Source organism: Drosophila mojavensis, unplaced genomic scaffold, assembly GCF_018153725.1.
Source record: "Drosophila mojavensis isolate 15081-1352.22 unplaced genomic scaffold, ASM1815372v1 contig_136, whole genome shotgun sequence".
NCBI lineage: Eukaryota > Metazoa > Arthropoda > Insecta > Diptera > Drosophilidae > Drosophila > Drosophila mojavensis.
Genome location: NW_025318667.1, coordinates 10530230 through 10551394, shown reverse-complemented (window position 1 = coordinate 10551394; position 21165 = coordinate 10530230). Strand labels below are relative to the sequence as shown.

At 42.6% G+C, this 21165-nt stretch overlaps 8 protein-coding genes across 12 annotated transcripts; 6 read left to right on the top strand and 2 right to left on the bottom strand.

The window, feature by feature from the left end:
* Positions 1-614: 614 nt before the first annotated feature.
* Positions 615-2819, top strand: LOC6585166 (collagen alpha-2(I) chain). Its single transcript, XM_002010769.4, has one exon. It carries the CDS (start codon positions 1698-1700, stop codon positions 2736-2738), a length of 1041 nt encoding a protein of 346 aa, XP_002010805.2. The 5' UTR covers positions 615-1697; the 3' UTR covers positions 2739-2819.
* Positions 2820-6003: 3184 nt separating this feature from the next.
* LOC122757696 (putative mediator of RNA polymerase II transcription subunit 12) lies at positions 6004-9647 on the top strand. 2 transcript variants are annotated; one of them, XM_044010752.1, is made up of 3 exons: positions 6025-6528; positions 6826-7137; positions 7279-9647. In XM_044010752.1, exons 2-3 carry the CDS (start codon positions 7042-7044, stop codon positions 9463-9465), a joined length of 2283 nt encoding a protein of 760 aa, XP_043866687.1. In that variant the 5' UTR covers positions 6025-6528; positions 6826-7041; the 3' UTR covers positions 9466-9647. The 2 variants fall into 2 exon arrangements, 1 of the variants encoding a protein (XP_043866687.1); XR_006357811.1 differs by lacking the exon at positions 6826-7137 and having other exon boundaries at positions 6004-6528; positions 7279-7364.
* A 1316-nt stretch (positions 9648-10963) lies between these two features.
* LOC26528274 (cuticle protein 16.5) lies at positions 10964-12091 on the top strand. Of its 2 annotated transcripts, XM_032732558.2 has the most exons (3): positions 10964-11073; positions 11148-11630; positions 11673-12091. In XM_032732558.2, exons 1-3 carry the CDS (start codon positions 11071-11073, stop codon positions 11961-11963), a joined length of 777 nt encoding a protein of 258 aa, XP_032588449.1. In that variant the 5' UTR covers positions 10964-11070; the 3' UTR covers positions 11964-12091. The 2 variants fall into 2 exon arrangements, with proteins under 2 accessions (XP_032588449.1, XP_015016591.1); XM_015161105.3 differs by having other exon boundaries at positions 11148-12091.
* A 759-nt stretch (positions 12092-12850) lies between these two features.
* LOC6585164 lies at positions 12851-13346 on the bottom strand. The gene has a single exon (XM_002010767.3). It carries the CDS (start codon positions 13323-13325, stop codon positions 12954-12956), a length of 372 nt encoding a protein of 123 aa, XP_002010803.3. The 5' UTR covers positions 13326-13346; the 3' UTR covers positions 12851-12953.
* A 315-nt stretch (positions 13347-13661) lies between these two features.
* Positions 13662-19942, top strand: LOC122757012 (uncharacterized protein DDB_G0271670-like). Its single transcript, XM_044008079.1, has 4 exons — positions 13662-13672; positions 16025-16103; positions 17296-18181; positions 19767-19942. The coding sequence occupies exons 1-4, from the start codon at positions 13662-13664 to the stop codon at positions 19940-19942; spliced, it is 1152 nt and encodes a 383-aa protein (XP_043864014.1).
* On the top strand, positions 16915-18339 carry LOC6585163 (cuticle protein 16.5). 2 transcript variants are annotated; one of them, XM_032732556.2, is made up of 3 exons: positions 16915-17227; positions 17296-17850; positions 17881-18339. In XM_032732556.2, exons 1-3 carry the CDS (start codon positions 17225-17227, stop codon positions 18208-18210), a joined length of 888 nt encoding a protein of 295 aa, XP_032588447.2. In that variant the 5' UTR covers positions 16915-17224; the 3' UTR covers positions 18211-18339. The 2 variants fall into 2 exon arrangements, with proteins under 2 accessions (XP_032588447.2, XP_015016589.2); XM_015161103.3 differs by having other exon boundaries at positions 16919-17227; positions 17296-18338.
* On the bottom strand, positions 18558-19506 carry LOC6585162 (prisilkin-39). Its single transcript, XM_002010765.4, has 2 exons — positions 19280-19506; positions 18558-19149 (listed from the first exon to the last, which is right to left on the bottom strand). The coding sequence occupies exons 1-2, from the start codon at positions 19280-19282 to the stop codon at positions 18703-18705; spliced, it is 450 nt and encodes a 149-aa protein (XP_002010801.2). The 5' UTR covers positions 19283-19506; the 3' UTR covers positions 18558-18702.
* A 504-nt stretch (positions 19943-20446) lies between the features above and the next one.
* On the top strand, positions 20447-21158 carry LOC6585161 (moonshiner). 2 transcript variants are annotated; one of them, XM_002010764.4, is made up of 2 exons: positions 20447-20556; positions 20636-21158. In XM_002010764.4, exon 2 carries the CDS (start codon positions 20643-20645, stop codon positions 21039-21041), a length of 399 nt encoding a protein of 132 aa, XP_002010800.2. In that variant the 5' UTR covers positions 20447-20556; positions 20636-20642; the 3' UTR covers positions 21042-21158. The 2 variants fall into 2 exon arrangements, with proteins under 2 accessions (XP_002010800.2, XP_032588453.1); XM_032732562.2 differs by having other exon boundaries at positions 20451-20556; positions 20615-21158.
* Positions 21159-21165: the final 7 nt, after the last annotated feature.

The window sequence follows — 21165 nt, the reverse complement described above, 5'->3', positions numbered from 1 at the left end:
GTGTGTACATTCCAAAGCACAAATCTCTAGTACTTGAAAAGCGTTTTTTACAAATTTGAGGAGAATCTTTGTATCCATTAACTTTATATACAACGCAAATTTGAAGTCTCCAGGTCTAAAAGTGTTCAAATTAGACTGAAAAAGCAATGTCGATTTTTCGATTATTCTCGATAAAAAGGTTATCGAGTGAGTTATCGAAAAAATATGATAAACTTGTACTGCCTATGGTATACACGAGTATGCATGCAAAATTTCAGCTCACTAGCTCTAATATCTTCTGAGATTCTTTTGCTCATACGGACGGACGGACGGACAGACGGAGGGCTATATCGACTCAGCTCGTCGCGCTGATCAAGAATATATATACTTTGTGGGGTCTGCCACGCCTCCTTCTGCCCGTTACATACTTTTCACAAAACCATTATACCCTGATTTCCCATTTTCAATGGGTTCAGGGTATAAAATGAAATAAAATACAAAACTAAAATACCTTAAGAGCAGTTCGATGTATAGACTTTACTTCAAGCAAAGCTTGAAATATTATATGTCAAATACAGGGTACTTCATAGTAAAACATAAAAAAATTAAAATATATATAAAATACTTCTTTTTATTGGAGTGCAGGGTATCTCATAGTTCAAATGCTTTAAGGACCGTTGGTTACATAAATAATATTTATGTTAAGTACAGGGTATCTCATAAATCAAATCGCAGCTGAAATGCAAAACAGTCAAACACAGGGTGTCTCATAGTCAAATAACGAAATAAAGAGAGACTTCTATATGACAGAATACAGGGTATATCGCAAGCAGTTTGACTTAATAACTAAGAGGTAAAAGGCTATCTGAGATACCCTATTCTGTATACATAATATTTTTATATTAGCCCTTGAATATAATTAAATATTGTGTAGGGTATCTCATCGGTCCAGTTGAAACACGACAACGTCGAATGGCATCATTTGTCATTCGGCTTTTGTTTGTTTATACACAGACAGTTAAGTTCTATTATGTCATTATCTCCAACAGTTTTCGGATCTGTGTGTGTGTGTGTGTGTGAGGGGGATATTTTATGAGGCTAATTTGCATTGTGAATATTGAATTGAGAATCGAACATAAATAGGAGTCGATAAAAGATTCTTTTATATCTGGATTGTAACATTTATAATTATTATATCATAGAAAGCGTCGATGCCGAAACTGGAACTGGATTGTTAATTGCCAAGAGGCAAACCTGTTGAGAGAAATGTGTTTCGTGTAGTCTTTGTATGCAAAATCGCCGAAGCGCCATGGGGACGAAGGGCAGGCGGCGGAGGCGGGGGGCGGGTGGTGTGATGTGGAGGGGGAGGCGGAGTGGGAAGGAGAAGGAAGAGTAGGGTCAACAGATGTGACAGTTTAACAAATTTGCCCGGCTGCCTAATTAATTTTTATAGTTCAAATTCGGATTTGGAGTCACAACGGAACTTCGCATCGCCCAGATGGCCATTATGATGCAAAGTAGACGAAAGTGAAATGGAATCGACACGAAATACGACATTTATGTAAGTTTTGCTAGATCACAATGTAAACGGCGAACTCTGGCTTCCACTTATAAGTGGCCCACTTCATGGCCAATGCCGCACACAGTTCACACCGCCCGCTCGAGCTTGAAGAGCGCTACGAGAGCCGACAACTCGCAGAGATCGAATCGCTAGAAGGATGCCTACAATGCCATGGACCAAATGGCCACTGCTGCTGGTGCTGGGGCTGCTGCTGGTCCTGCACCTGGCCAATGCCGATGTTAGCCATCTGTCCAAAAACTATTTGCCACCGGATCCCAAGCCGTCGGCCGCGCAGCCCCTGGCGGACGAGCCAGCCCCTGCGGAGCCTGGCAAGGCCAACGATGGCAGCTACTATCCCGGCGGGGGTCTGACGCTGCCCTCGGGCTACTCAGTACCCACCGGCAGCAATGTCCCACAGCCGCACAGCGCACCGCCCAATTTCGCGCTGCCCATTTATCCGCCGTACTTTGGATTCAACGGCGGTGGCGCGGCTGCCTTCGGCAATGGGTTTGCCAATGGAGCACAAGGACCGCAATTCCAACAGCCTGGTCAGTTTCAAGTTGGTCCTCAGCCTGGTCAGTTTCCACTTGGTCCTCAGCCTGGCCAGTTTCCACTTGGTCCTCAGCCTGGCCAGTTTCCACAGGGCGCTCAGTTTGTAGGAGGGCAACAAGGTCCTCAGTTTACGCCTGGACAACAGGGCGGAGGTTTTCCAATTGGCCCACAGGGCGGAGGTTTTCCAATTGGCCCACAGGGCGGAGGCTTTCCAGTTGGCCCACAGGGTGGAGGCTTTCCAGTTGGCCCACAAGGCGGCGCCTTTCCAGTTGGCCCACAAGGCGGCGCCTTTCAAGTCGGCCCAACGGCCTTTGCACCCGATTACCTGACCATGCAAGGACTACCTGCAGCCGCCATAGAGCTGCCCTTCCAGCAGAACGTCGGCTTTGGCCCACAGACTGGCTTTGGCGGTCCACAGTCCGCACATCACTTCCAGCACCTGGTCAACGTGGGTCAGCCCTTCGTGCCCAGCTTCGGCATACCCGGCCAAAACTATCAGCCGCATCCACAGCCTTTCGCCGACGAGCCGCAGCCAGAGGGCAAGGCGAAGCCAAAGAGCACAGGCGCCAAGGCACTGGCCAAGTCCCAAAACAAGGAGACCATCTACGCCTCCAACGGTGGCTACGTCTACAAGCGCGCGAAATGAGCAACGATGACATTTAGTGCCAATAAATTATTATTTAATCAATTTGTGTTTTTTTTCTCTGTCTCTCTCTCTCTCTCTCTCTCTCTCTGTCTTTCTCTCTATTCGGTACGGTTCGATTCGATTCGATAGTCAATTTGATCATCACCTTGTGCTTTTTTCCCGTGTTTACGACCGCACTCGCTGAACAGATACAAGTCACAAAGCTCGGCTTGGCTTTGAGAAGAGCATAAAACGAAAAAAATACTTAACAAGCTTAGCGAGTCACGTCTGGCTTGACCCGAGCAACACCTAAAAACAATAGTTAAATTATTTATTGTATTATTTTGCTCAATAAAACTGGCGGATATATTTGACTCGTTTGTTGAAAATGAAACTATAAATTAGAGCCAGACCTTGAAAGAGTTGAAACATATCTAAGTATCTCTCTCTCTCTCTCTTTATTGCTCTATATATCTCTCTCTTTCCCTCGCTCTCTCTCTCCCCCTCTCTCTCTCTCTCTCTCCCTCTCTCTCTCTCTCTCTCTCTCTCTCTCTCTCTCTCTGCCTCTGTCTGGTTTAATAGACAGCCTTTTAGACACTAGACAGATTGGAAATATATATGATTATTTAGGTAAACAAGCTTAAGTCTCACCATTTTAAGCTTAGACGAAAGTTAGGTATCCACGCCTACTGGAGAGTGGCAAATCGAAGCTCTTGACTTTAATAAGACAAATTGCAGAAGAGAACATATTCATTAAATGAACGAGTTCAAACCGAAAATTTTCATATCGAACACAATTAATGGTTTTCAGGTTACGATAGAGTATTATGCAGTCGATTATGGCTGATTTGCCTAACAGTATTTTAATTGTTATAATTTTTTATACTCATTCATATAAGTGAATTATATTGAGTTTCTGCTATGTATGTATTGCTGTCCGTCCGTCTGCCCGTGCTTCTGCCCGTCCATGTGCCCGTGCTTCTGCCCGTCCATGTGCCCACCCGTCTGTCCTTCCATCTATCCGTCCGTCTGCCCGTCCGTCTGTCCGTCCGTCTATCCGTCAGCCTGCCCATCCATCTACCCGTCCATCTGTCCGTCCGTTTGTCCGTATGAATGCAAACCATTTTAACGCTATTGAAACTATAGACTGGTGTATACCCTCGAATTAACTAATGTCTAGACTTGCCATATCAATTCACTAGGGGCGCGGCAAATCGAAAACTGCATTTTAAGGTCCCTCAGGAACTGTGATAGACGAAATGCTAGAGAGATGAAATTTCGAATCAAAAATCAGAGATATGGCAGATATATCTACACTCAGTACGGGCGTACAATTTCTGTTTCTTTCTAATAAACTAGACGCATTTTCGTCTCTTAAATACCCTACCTCATATAATCAGTATCAAAACATTTTCAGTATGAACCATTCAGCTGCTCAGCTAATATAACGACTAAGCAAAGGGAAATACCCATGAGTAGTAGAATAACTATTTGCAAACTAGCAGCATTAAGCTGGCTAAATCTTATGCGATTCATTGCGAAACTCGCTCCATATGAAATAGATTTGCTAATTCTTTGCAACCAACGCCCACAGGTGTCCAAGCTAAGGTGATATTTCCTTTGGTTTGCAACTCTTGTATTTTATGTTTCTATGCAAATTCAATTGGCAAGTTTCGCGCTTCTTCTTCTTCTTTTTCATTTGTTTTGTTTTTTCTCTTGTGGTTTTATAGTCGTTAATTTTTCATATTTGTCTACACAGTTTTTCGATGTTTTGTCTAGCTGCAGCCCCCCCATTGTTGTTATTATTATTTAACGTACGTTATATTGTTGAATAGATTTCGATTGTTTCTGTTTGATAGATACCTGCATAGATACATACATACGTATATGATGTGTGTGAATACCCTGTCCGCAGTGGAATATGAAATTGGATTTGATTGATTAAAGCAAGATTGATTAAAGAAAAGCATGAGCAGACGTTGAGCAGAGCAAGGCCTACCCAATTATGAAAGTATTTTGATATATTAACAATAATATTATTCAATTGGGAATCTAAGTTCGAGTTCACTTTCAGAGAGCTCCTCTATGTCATATAGCTAGTCTATACTAGCTTAGTCGAAGCAATCACCCATGACTTGCGCTATGCTTACAGGGTATTCAGCTAGTCAGCATCTTCATTGCTTTTTGCGGCCGTACCGCTGTTTCATTTGCATTTGCTTGTAAAACAATTTCATTCAACGCTTTGTCAATTATACAAGCCATGTTTTCTGTGCTACTCTCTGTAAGGCTTATGCCGGTCTTCTTCTGCTGCTGCTCGTCCGTCATTTTCTTGTTAATCTTAAAGGTTGTCCGATCGGCAATTAGTCATAATTACTTAATGCAACTGTTGCCAGGGGCACAGACCCTCAACTTGACATTTTTTACAGCTTTTTGTTTCAGTTCCATCAGTTCGAGCGACGCGTGCAAAAGCCGCAGGTGCAAACATATTGTTGTTGTTGTTGTCGTTGCTGTTGTTGTTGACAAATATTTTGGTATCGATTTGTACGCTTGATAAGAAATTATCAAGCTGAGATCTGACTGAGATCTGACTTCATTATCATTATAATAAACATAATTTTCTAAACAAATGTGAAACGCAGCCGGACAATATCATGAAATGTATAACATCATGTTATGCATGAAGGCTAAAATTAAAGGAATTATACAAATATGGATATATTTTATGGACATATGCATATATGCATGTCTATGACTGCGAAATACAAAATAGAAACACACACGATCACATTGAATTCGCTAAGGAGGTGCAGCTCAAAACTATTTTAGATAAACTTCATAACCAAATTTAATTCCTTTCCAAAGAAACTTAAAACAAAAATAGATTTTTAAAACACATATTTTTTTTCCTCCATTTAAATATACGTATATATATACAAAAATTGAAAATGTGTAATTTTTTGAAAGTTAGATCATAATATAATTATAAAATATTAAAAAAAAATTTTTTTTAATGTTTTTTTATTTTTTATTCAGTTGTTTTATTTAAATTAAAATTTAAAAAAAAAATTAAATTCTTCAGTTTGTTATAAATATGTACGAAATTTATAAAAAGAAATTGTTTTTTTATATGTACGAAATTTATCCATGTTGCCAATATTTTTTTTCTCAACTTCAGGTATATTAAGCTAATAACAATATTAACATTGTTTTTATTTATTTATTATTATAACTATTTTTTTTTTCTTCTTATATTATTTATGACATATTTGGCAACATTTCTCGAGTATTTAGTTTCTAATTTATTTTGGCTTATTTTTAATTATTTTTTTTTAATTTGAGCAAATGACGCAGAAGGCAAAACCGCAAGAAAAGAGCAACAACAATTAGATAATATTTTTTATCTTTTTTTTGTCAAGATATTTATGTGCTTGTTTGTCTTGGCATGATTGCGTAACGACTTGAGTGCACAATTGACGCGGCCAGTGTTGCCACCTCGTTAGAATCAGTCAGAGGCATGAAAGCTTAGGCCTGCTGCTGGGTATCGAACGCTGCCTATCAGCGATGCCTATCGCTGCTGTTGATTCAATTCAATGCCAACTCTAGGAGTTTGCCACGGATCGCCGATCAGTTTGAATTGCGTAATTTAACTAGGTGAAGTCAACGAACGCACCCAGGCATCAATTGGTGGTCAGCAGAGACTGCAGCAGCAGCAGCAGCAGCAGCCGCGGCAGAAACTATACAAATGTGCAATTGCAACAAATGCAAACACACTTAGAGCGGTTGGCGGCTTGGCTCTGGAAAACTGTTGCAGGTGAGTTTGAGCGCGTGTGTGTGGGCTTGCGAAAAGAAAGCCATTTGTGTAACACCGCCCCCGAGATGGGAAACATGAGATTAGCAGACGCGACTGGGCCACAGCGCGGCACAGGCAGAGCCAAGCCGAGCCGAGCTGTTGGCATTGTGTGTGCATCGTCGCCGAGAGTGTGAGGCATTGTTTGTTTGCTGTCTGTTGTGTCTTCTTCTTTTTTCATTCATTTATTTATATATATATATATATTTTTTTTTTTTTTTTTTTTTACAACTTTTTGGGCATTTATTAATCGGCCCAAAGTTATAGCCAAATTGCAAGCTTTTGTTGTGAGCATTTAGCATTTACATATTCACACACAAGAGGCACACACAGATACACGCACAATCGCACACGCACACACACATACCATGAAATATAGATGTCCAAGATGACGCTGAACCAATTATGGAATGACAATGATGCTAGCTGTCGCCGCAAGTGCTCTGGCCGCAGTCTTCAGATGGCATTTGGCTATAAATGCCCATCGGATCTGTTGGGCAGGCATCAGTTTTACGGTTTCGTTCGTTTGGTGTAGCACGCGCAGATCTTGTAACTCCACACACACACAGCATGGTAAGCGAGTGCGCCCAGCCGCGACCATCCACACTTTTACCACCTGCCTGCCGTTTGCCAACTCTGGATTGTCTAATCTGTTTCTGTTTCTGTTTCTGTTTCTGTTTCTGTTTATTTGCATGTCTTGGGTTTGCCTGGCAGAAACTCATTGCGTTAGTCGTCGTTGGCACTGCCCTGGTGGGCCTGGCTCTGGCCCGTCCGCAAACGAATAGCTACTTACCCCCGGCCCCCATCAAGGGTCTACAGCAGCCCACCCAGCAAGCGATCAGCTATCAGAGCTATCAGCTGCAGCCACAGCAGCCGCAGCGATCCATTGCACAGATTGAGTCGATCCGTCCATCCGTTTCACTGGGCAGCTTCACCATCCACAGCGGCGGCCAGTCGAGCGTCAACCAAGTGTCAACGGCTCCACTGCCCACGGCCGTCAGCTACGAGACATCTAAATCGTCAGTCAGCGTGGCACCAGCAGCTCCCACGCAGCTCTTTGTGCCCTCGCCTCCAGCTGCTGCTCAGGAATCCACAACCGTTGTTGAGCAGTCGGTGAGCACTCCAGTGGCTGCTCCAGTAACCCAGCAAACCTACTCAGCACCAGCTCCAGTCGCCCAGCAGTCATACGCTGCTTCGGCTCAAGTGGCTCAGCAAACTTACTCCGCTCCAGCGCCAGTAACTCAGACTACCTACACCGCTCCAGGTCCAGTAACTCAGACAACCTACTCTGCACCAGCTCCAGTGGCTCAGCAAACGTACTACTCTCCAGCTCCAGTGGCTCAGCAAACGTACTACTCTCCAGCTCCTGCCCTTCAACAGCTGTACTCTGCTCCAGCTCCAACTCAGGTGGTGCAGCAGACCTACTCCGCTCCAGCTCAAGTGGTGCAGCAGACCTACTCCGCTCCTGCTCCTACTCCTGCTCCTGCTCCTGTGGTTCAGGAGACCCAGTCCGTTCAGAGCACTACCCAAGTAATTTCAGCTCCAACGCAAGTGGTTCAGGAGAGTCAGGTGATCTCGTCGCCCGCACCTGCTGTACAGGAAATTCACTCCACTCCAGCAGTCGCACCAGCGGTGCAGCAGACCTACTCTGCCCCTGTGAGCCAAGTGATTACGTCCTCCACTCCAGTGGTGCAGCAGTCATATGTCGCTCCCACTCAGGCCATCCAGGAAAGCTATGTTGCAGCCCCAGCTCCAGTGGTGCAGCAGACTTATACGGCTTCTGCTCCAGTAGTGCAACAAACCTATACCGCCTCTGCCCCGGTAGTGCAGCAATCATATACCGTTTCTGCTCCTGCTCCGCAGGTGCAGCAAATCTACTCCTCACCAGCTCCAGCTCCAATTGTTCAGCAGGTGCAAGAGACGGCCATCCAACAGGCTCAGTTTACCGGCTATAGCTACCAGGCACCAGCACCCACTGCAACCTACAATCTACAAGAGGTCGTCTCTGCCTCCGCACCCACACCCATCCAATTCCAAGTGCAGCAGCAACAGCAGCAAGTGCAGCCGGTACAGCAAGTGCAGCAGGTACAGCAAGTGCAGCAGCAGCAACTGCAACAGCAGCAGCAGCAACAACTGCAACAGCAGCAGCAGCAACAACTGCAACAGCAGCAAGTGCAACAGCAGGTACAACAGGAGCTGCAGCAGCAAGTGCAGCAAGCGCAACAGGAGCTACAGCAGCAAGTTCAGCAGGCGCAGCAGGAGCTGCAGCAGCAAGTGCAGCAAGTGCAACAGCAAGTGCAGCAGCAGCAACAACTGCAACAGCAGCAGCAGCAACAACTACAACAGCAACAAATGCAGCAGCAGGTGCAGCAGGAGCTGCAGCAGCAAGTGCAGCAGCAAGTGCAGCAGCAAGTGCAACAGCAAGTGCAGCAGCAGCAAGTGCAGCAGCAGCAAGTACAGCAGCAGCAAGTACAGCAGCAGCAAGTGCAGCAGCAACAAGTGCAACAGCAGCCCCAACAGGTGACCTATACCACCACGGTTCAGGCTCCAGTGCAATTGCAGCAATCCTATGTACCAGCACCACCCGCTCCACTGCAATTGAGCAGTCCAGTTGCTGCTCCAGTGGCACAGTTCACGCCCAACTACAGCTTCACACCTGCGCTTGCCCAGCAGGTGAGCTACGCACAGCCAGCTGCCCAGACCCTTGTGCAGAGTACTACCACCGTCCAGCAAGCTGCTCCAGCTCCCGTTGCAGCTCCAACTCTGGTTTCGACTCCAACTAGCAGCGCTCTGATTAGCAGCCCAGCCCCAGCCACAGCCACAGCCACAACCAATGCCATCTCACAGATTAGCACTAACTACGGCAGCAACGGCGGCTACGTATATGAGAAGAGAAACTAAATGCGTTTGAACGGGTTGTCGAACAGACGCCCGAACTCGCATTTACGGAACCGTGAATCGTTTTTTTTTTTTTTATTATTATGTAACTTAGCCAAATTGTAGTACTAGCTCTGTTAAATTGCTTCTTTTTTTTTACTTAAAATATAATCAACTAATGAAATGACATCAAAAGTGTTTGCCCTTCACGCAGTCAACGCTTAAAATCCTTCAAGCCGTTACAGCTCTGCAAATTTCTAAATCAACAGCAGCTCAACAGCTTATGCGCGTGGAACGTTGCCAGCACTGTTAAAGAACTCGTGTAAAAAGTGCGAGAGTGCTGCCAGAAATTGGAGCGCAGTTTGAATTTGAATTTAAATTCGTCACAGACAGTGTGGCCAGAACTGTTAAGGAATTATCGCAAGAAATGTTAAGTGGAGCGCGAATTCGAAATCCCTCTGTTACAGCGCTGCCAGAACTGGTAAAAGAACTGTAAGAGGAAACATTGCTGCCCGAGCTGTTAAGGAAGTCAGAGTAGAGCTGTTAAGTGGAGGAGCGCTGCCAGAGTCGATAAAATAACAGCAAGAAAAGCCTTTAAACAGCAGAGCTGTTAAAGAGTTAATGGTTCTCTTATGAGAATAGCTAAATGGAGCGCCAATTTGAAATGTCTCACGAAATACAATATGAAAAAGACATTAATTATCAATCAGAGTAGCAAACGATTAAATAACGGATGCGAATGTGAGAAGAGCAAAAAATACGGATTTAGAAAATGCTATAAATAGCTGATATTTAAAATGCAATATATCTAATTGCCAAACACATTTCGATGTCGGATACGAAATTGCTTTGTATATTGAGTCCACTACTTGGCGTTACTCATCATCAGCAGCAGCATTGGCTACCTGCGGCTGTTGATTAATTAATTCCAGACTGTCTCGGCTCTCTGAAAATCCCATCGTGTTTTAATTTGTTTCTTATTTAATATTGCCACAAGGTAGCATTTTTCATTGCTTTCATGTTGATTGATTGTGCGCTTTGACTGATTGCAGGGCATAGAACTCGCTGGCTATAGACGGCCCACCTGGCGGAGCTGCCAAGCTGAGCGTTATGAATGGAGTTTCGTTTGCCAATATCGTGCTTTATGAGTCGCCCATTAAATGGACGAGCTGTGCGGCTATAAATGCCAGCCGAAATAAAAGCAACGAAACATGTTTCAGATAGAACTTAGAGCTCTGAGCCAGCTAATGAACAAAACACCAATCATCATCAATGACGGACGTCTCACTCCGATCTCCAGTAGGAGCTCAAGCTCGTTCTGAACATTGCTTTTATTATTATATGAGTCTTATTTGTTTTGTTCTCTTTTTTTTTTTTTTAGTTTTTTCTCTGGTTTATTCATAGAAAGCTTATAATGAACGATATTTTATGAGCATTTGTTAAATTAGCTACAAGTTCTTATTATCTTGTTCTTCTCGCTGCGTCGCTTTGACATTTGTCTCTTGACTATAAATATGCTAGGACGCGCTAGTCAAAAGTTAGTTCTTTGACCAACTTTGTCAACGCAGCAACGCGCAGGAACACCCACACAGCACCCCCCACATACACACACACACACACTCACACACAATGGTTAGTAAGGACGTGCTGCTCTGGCTCCGGCTCCTGCTCCTGCTCCTGCTAATAGCTCCTGCTCGTCATTTCAGCAACTCTTTGCCATCGTCTCGTTCGCCCTGGTGGCCTTGACCGCCGCTGATGTCAGCCACCTGAGCAACACCTATCTGCCACCTCGCTCCTCCGTGGTCACGAGTGTGACCAAGAGCTACGTCGCTCCGGCTGCCTCCGTCCAGAGCGCCTCGTATGCCGCCCCAGCTGCTGCTGCGTCTACCGATGCAGCCTCGTTCAGCAGCGACTCCTCGTTCGTGGCTCCCGCTGCCTCCGTCCAGACCACCTCGTATGCCGCCCCAGCCAAGACTTTCACCAGCAAGACGTACACCGCACCTGCTGCCACCTACCAGAGCACTACCTATGCCGCCCCAGCTAAGCAATTCGTCGGCAAGACCTACACCGCCCCATCAAGCAGCAGCTTTACCGCCGACACATCCTATGTGGCTCCCGCTGCCACCTACCAGAGCGCTTCCTATGCTGCCCCAGTCAAGAGTTTCACCAGCAAGACCTACACCGCTCCTGCTACCAGCAGCTTTACCGCCGACACATCCTATGTCGCTCCCGCTGCCACCTACCAGAGCGCTTCGTATGCTGCTCCCGCTGAAGCCGCCGCCGCTGCCGCTGCCAGCGAATCATCCTACGTCGCCCCTGCTGCCAGCTTCGAGAGCGCCTCGTACGCTGCTCCAGCCAATAGCTTCGCCAGCGACTCGTCGTATACTGTTCCCGCGGCCAGCTTCGAGAGTGCTTCGTATTCTGCTCCCGCTGCAGCTGCCGCTACCGCTCCAGTTGCCAATGTAGTGAGATACTCTGGCATTGACACCGTCTACGGCTCGAACGGCGGCTACGTCTACTAGTTGGCTCCAAGAACGCTTCAAATCGATATTCCTACCATTTTTTTTTTTTTCGAACCAATCTTTTTTTTTTACAATTTTATAAATTAAAATAAAAACAATGAATTTCTTAAACTACCAGAAACGATAAACGCAGCATTTTATTTGCATTCGATGAAAGTTCTCCAAAAGACTCTGCCAATAAATATGCAAATTTGTGTTCCAATATATAATGTATGTATGGGTATCTATATATACTTGTCTAAGTAACACCATTGTTCTACTATAATTCCGAATGCAGTTAAGATTCCAGAGAATTCTTTTGATATATAATGTGAATTCTCTAGAAATAGATACGACGTTTTGAGGCTTTTTGTGATATCATATTGTATTATGATATCATGATCTCATAAATATATACATAAAGTATATATATTTATATCAATACATCTATCTCATACCTAAAACTTGTTACCTAAAACGGTTCATTCAGCCATCAACATGCGCTTAAAGCAAGTAAAAACACTACTATGGAGCACTACCGGCTGTAAACTTGGTTGATTACAATGATATAAAATATAGATCAGTCTGAAGAAGTCAGGGAGTCCACTGTTAACTAGACTTAAGATCGCCAAATGAGAGAAAGATTTTGAATTTTGATTGTTTTCAATTTGCCACGCCTCTGCTGGCGTGTGTTTCTCTATATTGATAGATCCCTATCTCTGTATCTAAATATATCTATACGTACATATATCAAGAGATAGATACAAAGAATGGGAGATATGTATCTAAAGATTTATATAAAGGTGGTTCAGTTCATCTAGCTATTTATATATATATATATATATATATATATATATATATATATATATATATATATATATATTTCCATTACAAAAGGATCAGCTATATATAGACATTCATTCAACGCTGGGCTTTATTGAGCTGCTCAAGAGAAAGATACAATAGATGGGATTTACATATATGTGGATATATAAAGATCGTAGCTGATTCCTAGGTGGCGGCATCCTTCTCCTTGGCCGTGGCCACAAAGAGAATGTTGAGCTTGCTGCTGATGGGTCGCTTGCTGTCCTCGTGCTTCACGTGCAGCGTGCCCGAGTCGAGGCTGAATGTGCCGACCAGCTGGCCGGGCTTGAGGTAATAGTTCTGGCCCATCGATGTGGGCCGATGTTCCGTAATAAAATGGTACAGCATCGGCTCCGTACTGTCGCTGCTGTCAATGAATACCTTTGGCTTCGTTGTGCTGCCCGCTGGCAGGGCGAAGCTGTGCATCGCCAGCACCGACAGCGATAACAAAATCCAAGTGAACTGCATGACGAGTGACGAGCGGCGAGCGATGTGCAGACGATGGCAACAAGTCGGCATCTGAGGAATTGCAACGGGCCTAAATATATATATATGCATATGTTCTGGATGCAGCTGCAGCGTTGGGCCGGGGCAACGGCCCTTCTATGCGCTTCTCACACACGACTCTTCCTTACTTGCACTCCGTTATTCGGGCATAACAAGTTTCTTCGAGTGTCCATTAACATTAACCCGATTCGACAAAAGAGAGGAAAAATCAAAATGCAATACATAAAATACAAAAACAAAAAAATATATATATGTATGAATATATATATATATGTACATATATACTTGTATATATTCAATGCTTTTTTAGCGCTCCCAATTCAGCAGCACAAAAGGCATGTGAGAAAGATGAGAAAGAGGTAAAAAAAAAAAAAAAAAAGGCACAACAAACTCACGCAACAAAAAATAATCTTTGCAAATTACGTTTGTCGTATCAGGTTTTATATACCATATATAATATATATATATCACATGTATATATACATATGTATATATCGGTTGGTAAACTTATAATAGTAGTAGGTGCACATAATATAAATAACACATAATCAGCTTTGTATTGGCTTGTATTGATTCAGCTAAAAAGTTAATTGTTTTTTTTTTTTGTGAATACCCTGTAAACTCGCTACTTCATATATGCCAGCATCAAATGTAGCTACATTTCGTTTATCTAACTTATGGTTAGGGTATGCTGCAGTCGTTCAGCTGGAACTCTTCGTACTTGTTTGCAATTAATACATATTCAGTTCAGTTCGAATAGCCAATAAATTGTCTGTAAATGTTTGGAAAAATAATTTATTGACGCCACTAAAATTGGTTAATTAAATATCAAGATAATTATGAGGAATTTAGTCAGCTTCATTTAAAGCGAAGAGCAAGAGAACGAGAACCGAACGACATGCGGGCCGCGCCAATTAGTAGTAGAACTCCGAAATAAATCTTAGCGCTGTTTGAGCTATTCCTCCACTCATTATCTCATCGACACCTGCCGTAGTATACTACTAAGTCTATTCCATAGTTAAGCTCCGCTGGCGCTGGCTCTGGCTCGATAGTGAAAGTCGAATCGGTAGTCAAATTGCATTGGACAATGTCAGCTTTGAATATATGCTAAATGAGTTAATATTTACATTTTTGCTAGGCAGAACGTGTTTTTTTATTTATTAGTATTATTATTATTTATGCTGTCATTAATGATTAGCAATTCGAAGGAGGAACTTCATGCGGGCAGAAATATTATGAGAGTCTTTTAGCGCTCAACTCTAATTGTAGAGATATTTTAAGCAAAGATTGTAGAAGTAGAAGAGAGAGAAAGAGAGAGACGAGTAGTAACGAAAGTGCAAGTAGCAGTAAAGACGAAGCTGAAAAAAGTTTAGTCATACTAACAAAAAAAAGTATACTAACAAAAAAGTAGAAGAAAGAGTAAAAGTGGAAATAGTGAAATAAAATTAAATAATAGATGTCAAATGAGTAGTAAAAACAGATAGAGTAAAGGCTAAAGTTAAAGTAATTGTCGAAGAGGAAATAGTGGAAGAGGCTAAAGCAAAAATTGTTAAAGTTGAATAACTATTTATAATAGGAAATAGAAAGAATCACATAATCAGATGGAGAGGACAGAGAATGACCTGAATAAAAGTAGTCAAGTTAAAATTGGCAAGGTAGATATAGTCGTAGTATTAAGACTTTCTGTAGCAGTCAATCAAGTAAGTAAATAAATAGTAGTAGTATAGTAAAAGTAGTAATAGTAGTAGTAGTAGTAGTAGTAGAGCAGTATTAGTAGTAGTAATAGTAGTAGCGGTGGTAGTACATATATATAATTAGTAGTAGAAGTGGTAGAGTACTTTATATATAATTAGTAGTAGAAGTGGTAGAGTAGTAGAAATAAGTATATGCAAGCAGAGGAAAATAAAAGTATAGTAGTAACAAAGTAGTAGAATTAGTAGTATAGCAGTAGAAATATATTACAATGTATCAACGTAAATATTGTAATATGTTAGTACTAATAGTAATATCAAAATAGAAATAATAGTATATAGAAATAGTAATCAGATAGATAATAGTAGCAAAAATAGTATTATAAAATTATAAAGATTATTTAAAATACATGTAGTACTGCAGTAATATGAATAGCAGTAGATATAGTAGCTCAATTATAAGTCATAGGAAATAAGCACGTAAGTTAATATAATTTGTGTTTAATTTATTCAGTAGTAAAAGTAATAGTAACTCCGTAGTAAATCAGATAAAGTAAATAATACAAAACTATATAGATACTTACATATATATATCCAGGCCAACATATCTAAGTTTGTACATATCTACAATATACTGATATTGGCTAAGCGAGGTAAGCCACTGCCAACACCACTTTGGTTCGTATGGACTATCAACACCCATCTGATATATAGGTATAGTATATGAGTTAGGATAATGATCTACAAAGTTGGGCGCATAATTTGAAATTGCGCCCATAAACAAATTGTTTGTTTTTGTTTTCGTTTCTGTTATTGTTTCTGGTTTCTTCACCATTTGCTGAGCACGCAATGAAATAAACACGGTGCGAATTATAATTAATGTCCAATGTGAGTAATCGTCGCCTTCAGCCCGAATAAAGCATTCAAACGTTAAAGCTTTCAGCCAAGATTAAGTGCCAAGTCCCATGCCCCAACTGCAGGCCCGCAGCTATGTCAGTCAATCTGAGCAAACCAACATAGAGGCGATGCCTCTACCTCTACCTCTACCTCTACCTCTACCTCTACCTCTACCTCTACCTCTACCTCTACCTCTACCTCTACCTCTACCTCTACCTCTACCTCTACCAGTATCTCTTCCTCTGTCTATATATCTATGTAGATCTATATCCACATTTACATATATATATGTATATATATATATCTATCTCCACCTTTAGCTCTACTTCTGCTTCTAGTCTATGTCTAGCTCTAACTCCACTTCTGCCTCTATCTCTGCACCTTGCTTATCTTACGTTTTTCCCCAATACCAACGCTCAGCCTGGCCAGTCTGAGCTGAGAACCGAAAATAAACAACAAAGACCCCAAAAATACTAGATACAACAAAAAATCGCATCATTAATTAAACTTTCAAATTATTTGCGTTAATGTTTGTGTTTGGCTCTGCGACTTCCGAAATGGACATAGCTAAAAATAAACAAACTACTATTAGATCCCATGGCATCCTCCACTATAGCGCAATTCTGCGTCTACACTGCACTACAAATTATTTGATTTTCTCATATTCTATTTATTTGAATAGTGATTCTATATCTATTTATTTTAAATTAATTCCTGATATACTTAATTTTTTCAAGTAATATAGTATTTTTGACACGTTAAATGTATAAAAACTTTGTAGTATTAAAAAAAATTTATTAATTTTATGTATCAATTTTGGTTCAATATTAATTATTTTATCAATATTTATTAATATAAAACTATTTTCAGTATTTCTGTTTTTTTTTTTTTTTTTTTTTAATATTTACATATATACATTTTTTAAAATATATTTTAAAATGTTCTGATTGGTATCTTTATAAGGTAACGTCTTTTGGTAGCGTTGCCACTGCTTGAGAATATCAAGTATTGCGATATTACGATATTTCGATATTTGCTCGCTAAGCTCATTTTACTTTACAATTAGCCAGAATTACGTTTTCTGATTGTCTAATGTGTAAGACTCGTTTCAGGCTCGTCTAATACACAGCTGAGGGTGTGGTACTCAAATTTCTGCTGACTAGTTTAACTGAGATCTTGGATTCCGTTTCGTTCTTCAACACGATTTGTACACACAATTCTTTTGTTTGTGAGCGCTATAAAAGTGTTGGTCCGCAACTCTAGGGGCATCAGTAACCGCTTGCTTGGCATCTCTAAACAACCGGCAACTACTACGAGCTCGTCATGGTAAGTCGCCCGCTCAGCGAGTGTGTCCAGTTGCTAATCCCAGCTAATCCATCTGTGTCTGTCGACAGCGTCCATTTGCCATTTGCTCCGCGCTGCTGGCCCTTGCCGCCCTGGGCGTGGCCACTCCTTTGAGCAACACCTATCTGCCACCACAGGCCAATGCGTATAGCGGCTACAGCTCGGCGGGATCGAGCGGCGTCGGCTCCTATACACCATCCAGCTCCTACTCGTCGAGCTCGCACGGCTCCAGCTATGCAGCGCCATCTCGACAGTATCTGGCACCGGCTGCATCCCTCAGCAGCTACTCGACCGCAGGCGCCAGCAGCTACTCTGCCCCAGCCATCTCACACGGCAGCTACAGCTCAACTGGCTCAAGCTATGCAGCTCCGTCGCGCCAGTACCTGGCTCCAGCTGTCTCTCGCAGCAGCTACTCTGCTCCAGCAGTCTCCCATAGCAGCTACTCGGCGCCGGCTGTCTCTCGCGGCAGCTACTCGGCTCCAGCTGTTTCGCATGTGAGCTACTCCGCTCCAGCAGTCTCCCACAGCAGCTACTCCGCTCCAGCTGTCTCTCGCAGTAGCTACTCAGCTCCAGCTGTTTCGCAAGTGAGCTACTCCGCTCCAGCTATCTCTCGCAGCAGCTATTCCGCTCCAGCAGTCTCTCGCAGCAGCTACTCATCCTCTGCCTCTACATATGCCCCATCCCGGCAGTACCTGGCACCAGCTCAAGGCAGTTACTCCGCTCCAGCTGTCTCGCACGTCAGCTACTCCGCTCCAGCCGTCTCCCATAGCAGCTATTCCTCGCCAGCTCGCTACGCCTCCTCCTTTGGCCAGGGCCTCGGTGGCTATACTGCGAGCTCTTCGGCCTCGGGCCGCAGCTTTGGTCAGGGCTATGGTGGATCTCGCTACGGAGGCGGCAGCTCCTATGGTGCTGGCGGCACCCGCTACGCTGCCAACGGTGGATACGCGTACCGTTATAAGCATTAAGCTGATCTCCACAATTTCTGATTGAATCGGGCTAAAGGTTAACAAAACGAATTTCTACAACAAAATTTTTTTTTTTTTTTAATTAAGTTTCTTAATTAGTTCTGTGTATAAATAAAGTTTCAAACTTGCAAAAAAAAAAAAATAGATAAATGTTTTTTTTTTTTCTATTCCATTTCTCAAAAATTGAGACTGACTGACTGAAAAAATCCTAACCCACTTTTGTCCCCTTCCGTCTTCCTACAAACCCATTTAACTTTAGAAACAAAACATAAATAATTATAGTTAGAACAACTTTATTTATAGTAAAAAAAAAGATTTATAGGTAAGCATATATACAGTTATATATTTATACATACATAATTACATACATATGTATATATAATATTTATACATACATAATTACATACATATCTATATATAGTGAGCACTCGTTGCATATGAAGATAGGTGTAGTATAGGTATACTGATCCAAGCAAAGACTAAGTTCGGCTTTTAATAGATGTAGCCACCGTTGGAGGCATATTTAGTATCCAGGCCGCTGTAGCCGGAGCCTGCTAAGCCAGAGCCGGAGTAGCCAGCACCCGAATAACCTGCCAGGACTGGCAGATAGGTGCGTGTGGGCGTGGCATAAGTGTTATACTGCGGCACAGCTGCATAGCTGTTGTAGCCAGAGGTGACCAGCGGAGCAACATAGCCAGAGCCTAGACCGGAGTTGTAGCCGGACCTGTAGCCGGAGTTGTACCCAGAGCCGAGGCGGGAACTCGGGTAGTAGGCACCGCTGGAGTAGGAGTTGCCCGTGTACGAGGGATACGAGGAGTACGCCGAGTAGCCGCCGGCCCCACTGAGCGGAGGCAAGTAGCTCCGGGAGAGGGGCAAATGAGAGACATCAGCGGCGCACAGCGCCAGAGAAGCGATCAAAGCAATTACAGAAATGGAGTGCTACAGAGAGGAATTCAGATCAGAAAGATAACAGTTGGGAGTTACTATTATTATTATTGTTATTCCAAGATTCGTTATGATCTCATAAGCTGAGGTATTCCGACTAATCAAACTTTTCTTAAGGACTTGCCATTTTGGGACTGTAGGTTTCGTTGAGTAGGAGTTATACGAGTTCACTGGAACGGTGTTGACGGATGACTGTGGCTCATTCGGACATCGTGTGTGCATTATATACTCTCGCAAGAAGAAACAAGTCCGAACTGTTATTAAATGAAATGTATCGTGCGGGCTGATTTTACAACTAATTTGAACGCCTTTACGGCACTGCGAACATGTCGACGGACAGTGCTCATTACTCAAGCCCAACAACTGAATAACTGAATAGCCGAACAGCCGAACAACCGAACAACTGAACATCTGAACAACCGAATAGCCGAAACCAACAACAATAATGGAGCAACTGAACTGCTTAGCAATGTTGGGCGACGCGTTTAGCTGTCTGTAGCGAATCCCACGATCCCACGACTCATCGACAAGTCGTAAATGCATTTGCTAGATTTTGTGGTTTTTCGCTATACCCTTACAGGGGGTATATGGCCAAGGGGTATCAAACACAGGAGATAAGATATCTTTGAGTATGCAGCTCATCAATAAAGCTACTCAGAGACATAGGAAGAGAGAAAGACCTAGAGAGGATGAAAGAGAAAGAGTTAGAGAAGTGAATATCGTAAACACATATTCAAATTTTGCCCATGTCGGTAAGGGTATTTCAGAGTCGGCTTGCCTTAGATAAATGTTCTTTGTTGTCATTTATTTTGTTATTGTTTTTATGACCCTGCCACGCCTGCTCCGCACTCACTTCACCTCTTCTTTTGCTCCGTTTGGGGCGTAACATTGTCGCGCGCTCCTTTACTTTAATTATACAATTTATATATTTTTCAAATCTACCTTGGGATATTGTTTTGTGTTAAATGGATGCTGGTGTTGCTTTTTTGTTTATTGTTTTTACTGTTTTATGACATAGTGCGGTCGCCGCTTTAACGCTTCGGTCTTATATGGGTCGCCGATCATAAATCTTAGTGTTATTAATTGTTGCCACAAAAAGCAACAGTCAAATTGCTGTATTTTGGGATCCCAGTCCAGTCATGTTACTTCTTATGACTTAACATGATTTATCGTAGATTATTCATACGCATATTTATCGCATAGTACTCATATTTGCATATATCGGCAAATCGGCAACTTACATTTAAAAGTTGCATATCTAATTACTTACGGCCTAATCGATGTAACGGGTAGAGTTGCCACTTGGCGCAAAGGATAATATTTTTGACAGTTGTGTATGTAGACTCAAATTCTGCCAGTCATCGAACTTTCTCGCTCAAACGTTTTTGGACCACGCAGCAAGTAAGTCATCTCGAGTCACGTTTTAGGAAAAATCAGAAAAATTTAACCTAAAATTTAGCTGGATTCTCGATCTCCGCAGCTGTTCAATGATGTTGAAGATTTACAAACTGGTGTCGAAATGGAAGCAGGCCCACAATGGTCTTATGCCGCAGCTCCATTTCCGTGGAGCACGTCAGCCTCGTGGGAAGGGCAAACGTACTAGAGTACGTTTACCAGTAGCCATTATAAATGGAAAGGCAATTCCTCTTCGCAAATTGAGGAGCAACGTTAATGTGATATATCGCATTAACGTTCCGCGCCTGAGGCGCCAATGGCAGTGCCGCAGGTTCGATCTCAAGGTTCCGGCATATGTATGCAAAAATAACATGGTTCAGCCGTTATTATCATGGGAGCTGCTGGACCATATCATGATGCTGCCTGTGGAGCAGGGCACTGCTGAGTTTCAGGCCTATGTCAATAATATGCTGCAGTTGCCACATGCTTAAAGAACAAATGATGCTAACTCAGTATATTTTCATGTGTATTATAACAATGCAATAGTTAAATACATCACAAAAGCTAAATTGGCAAAATAAAAACAATCATAGATTTGAAAAATATCATTTATAT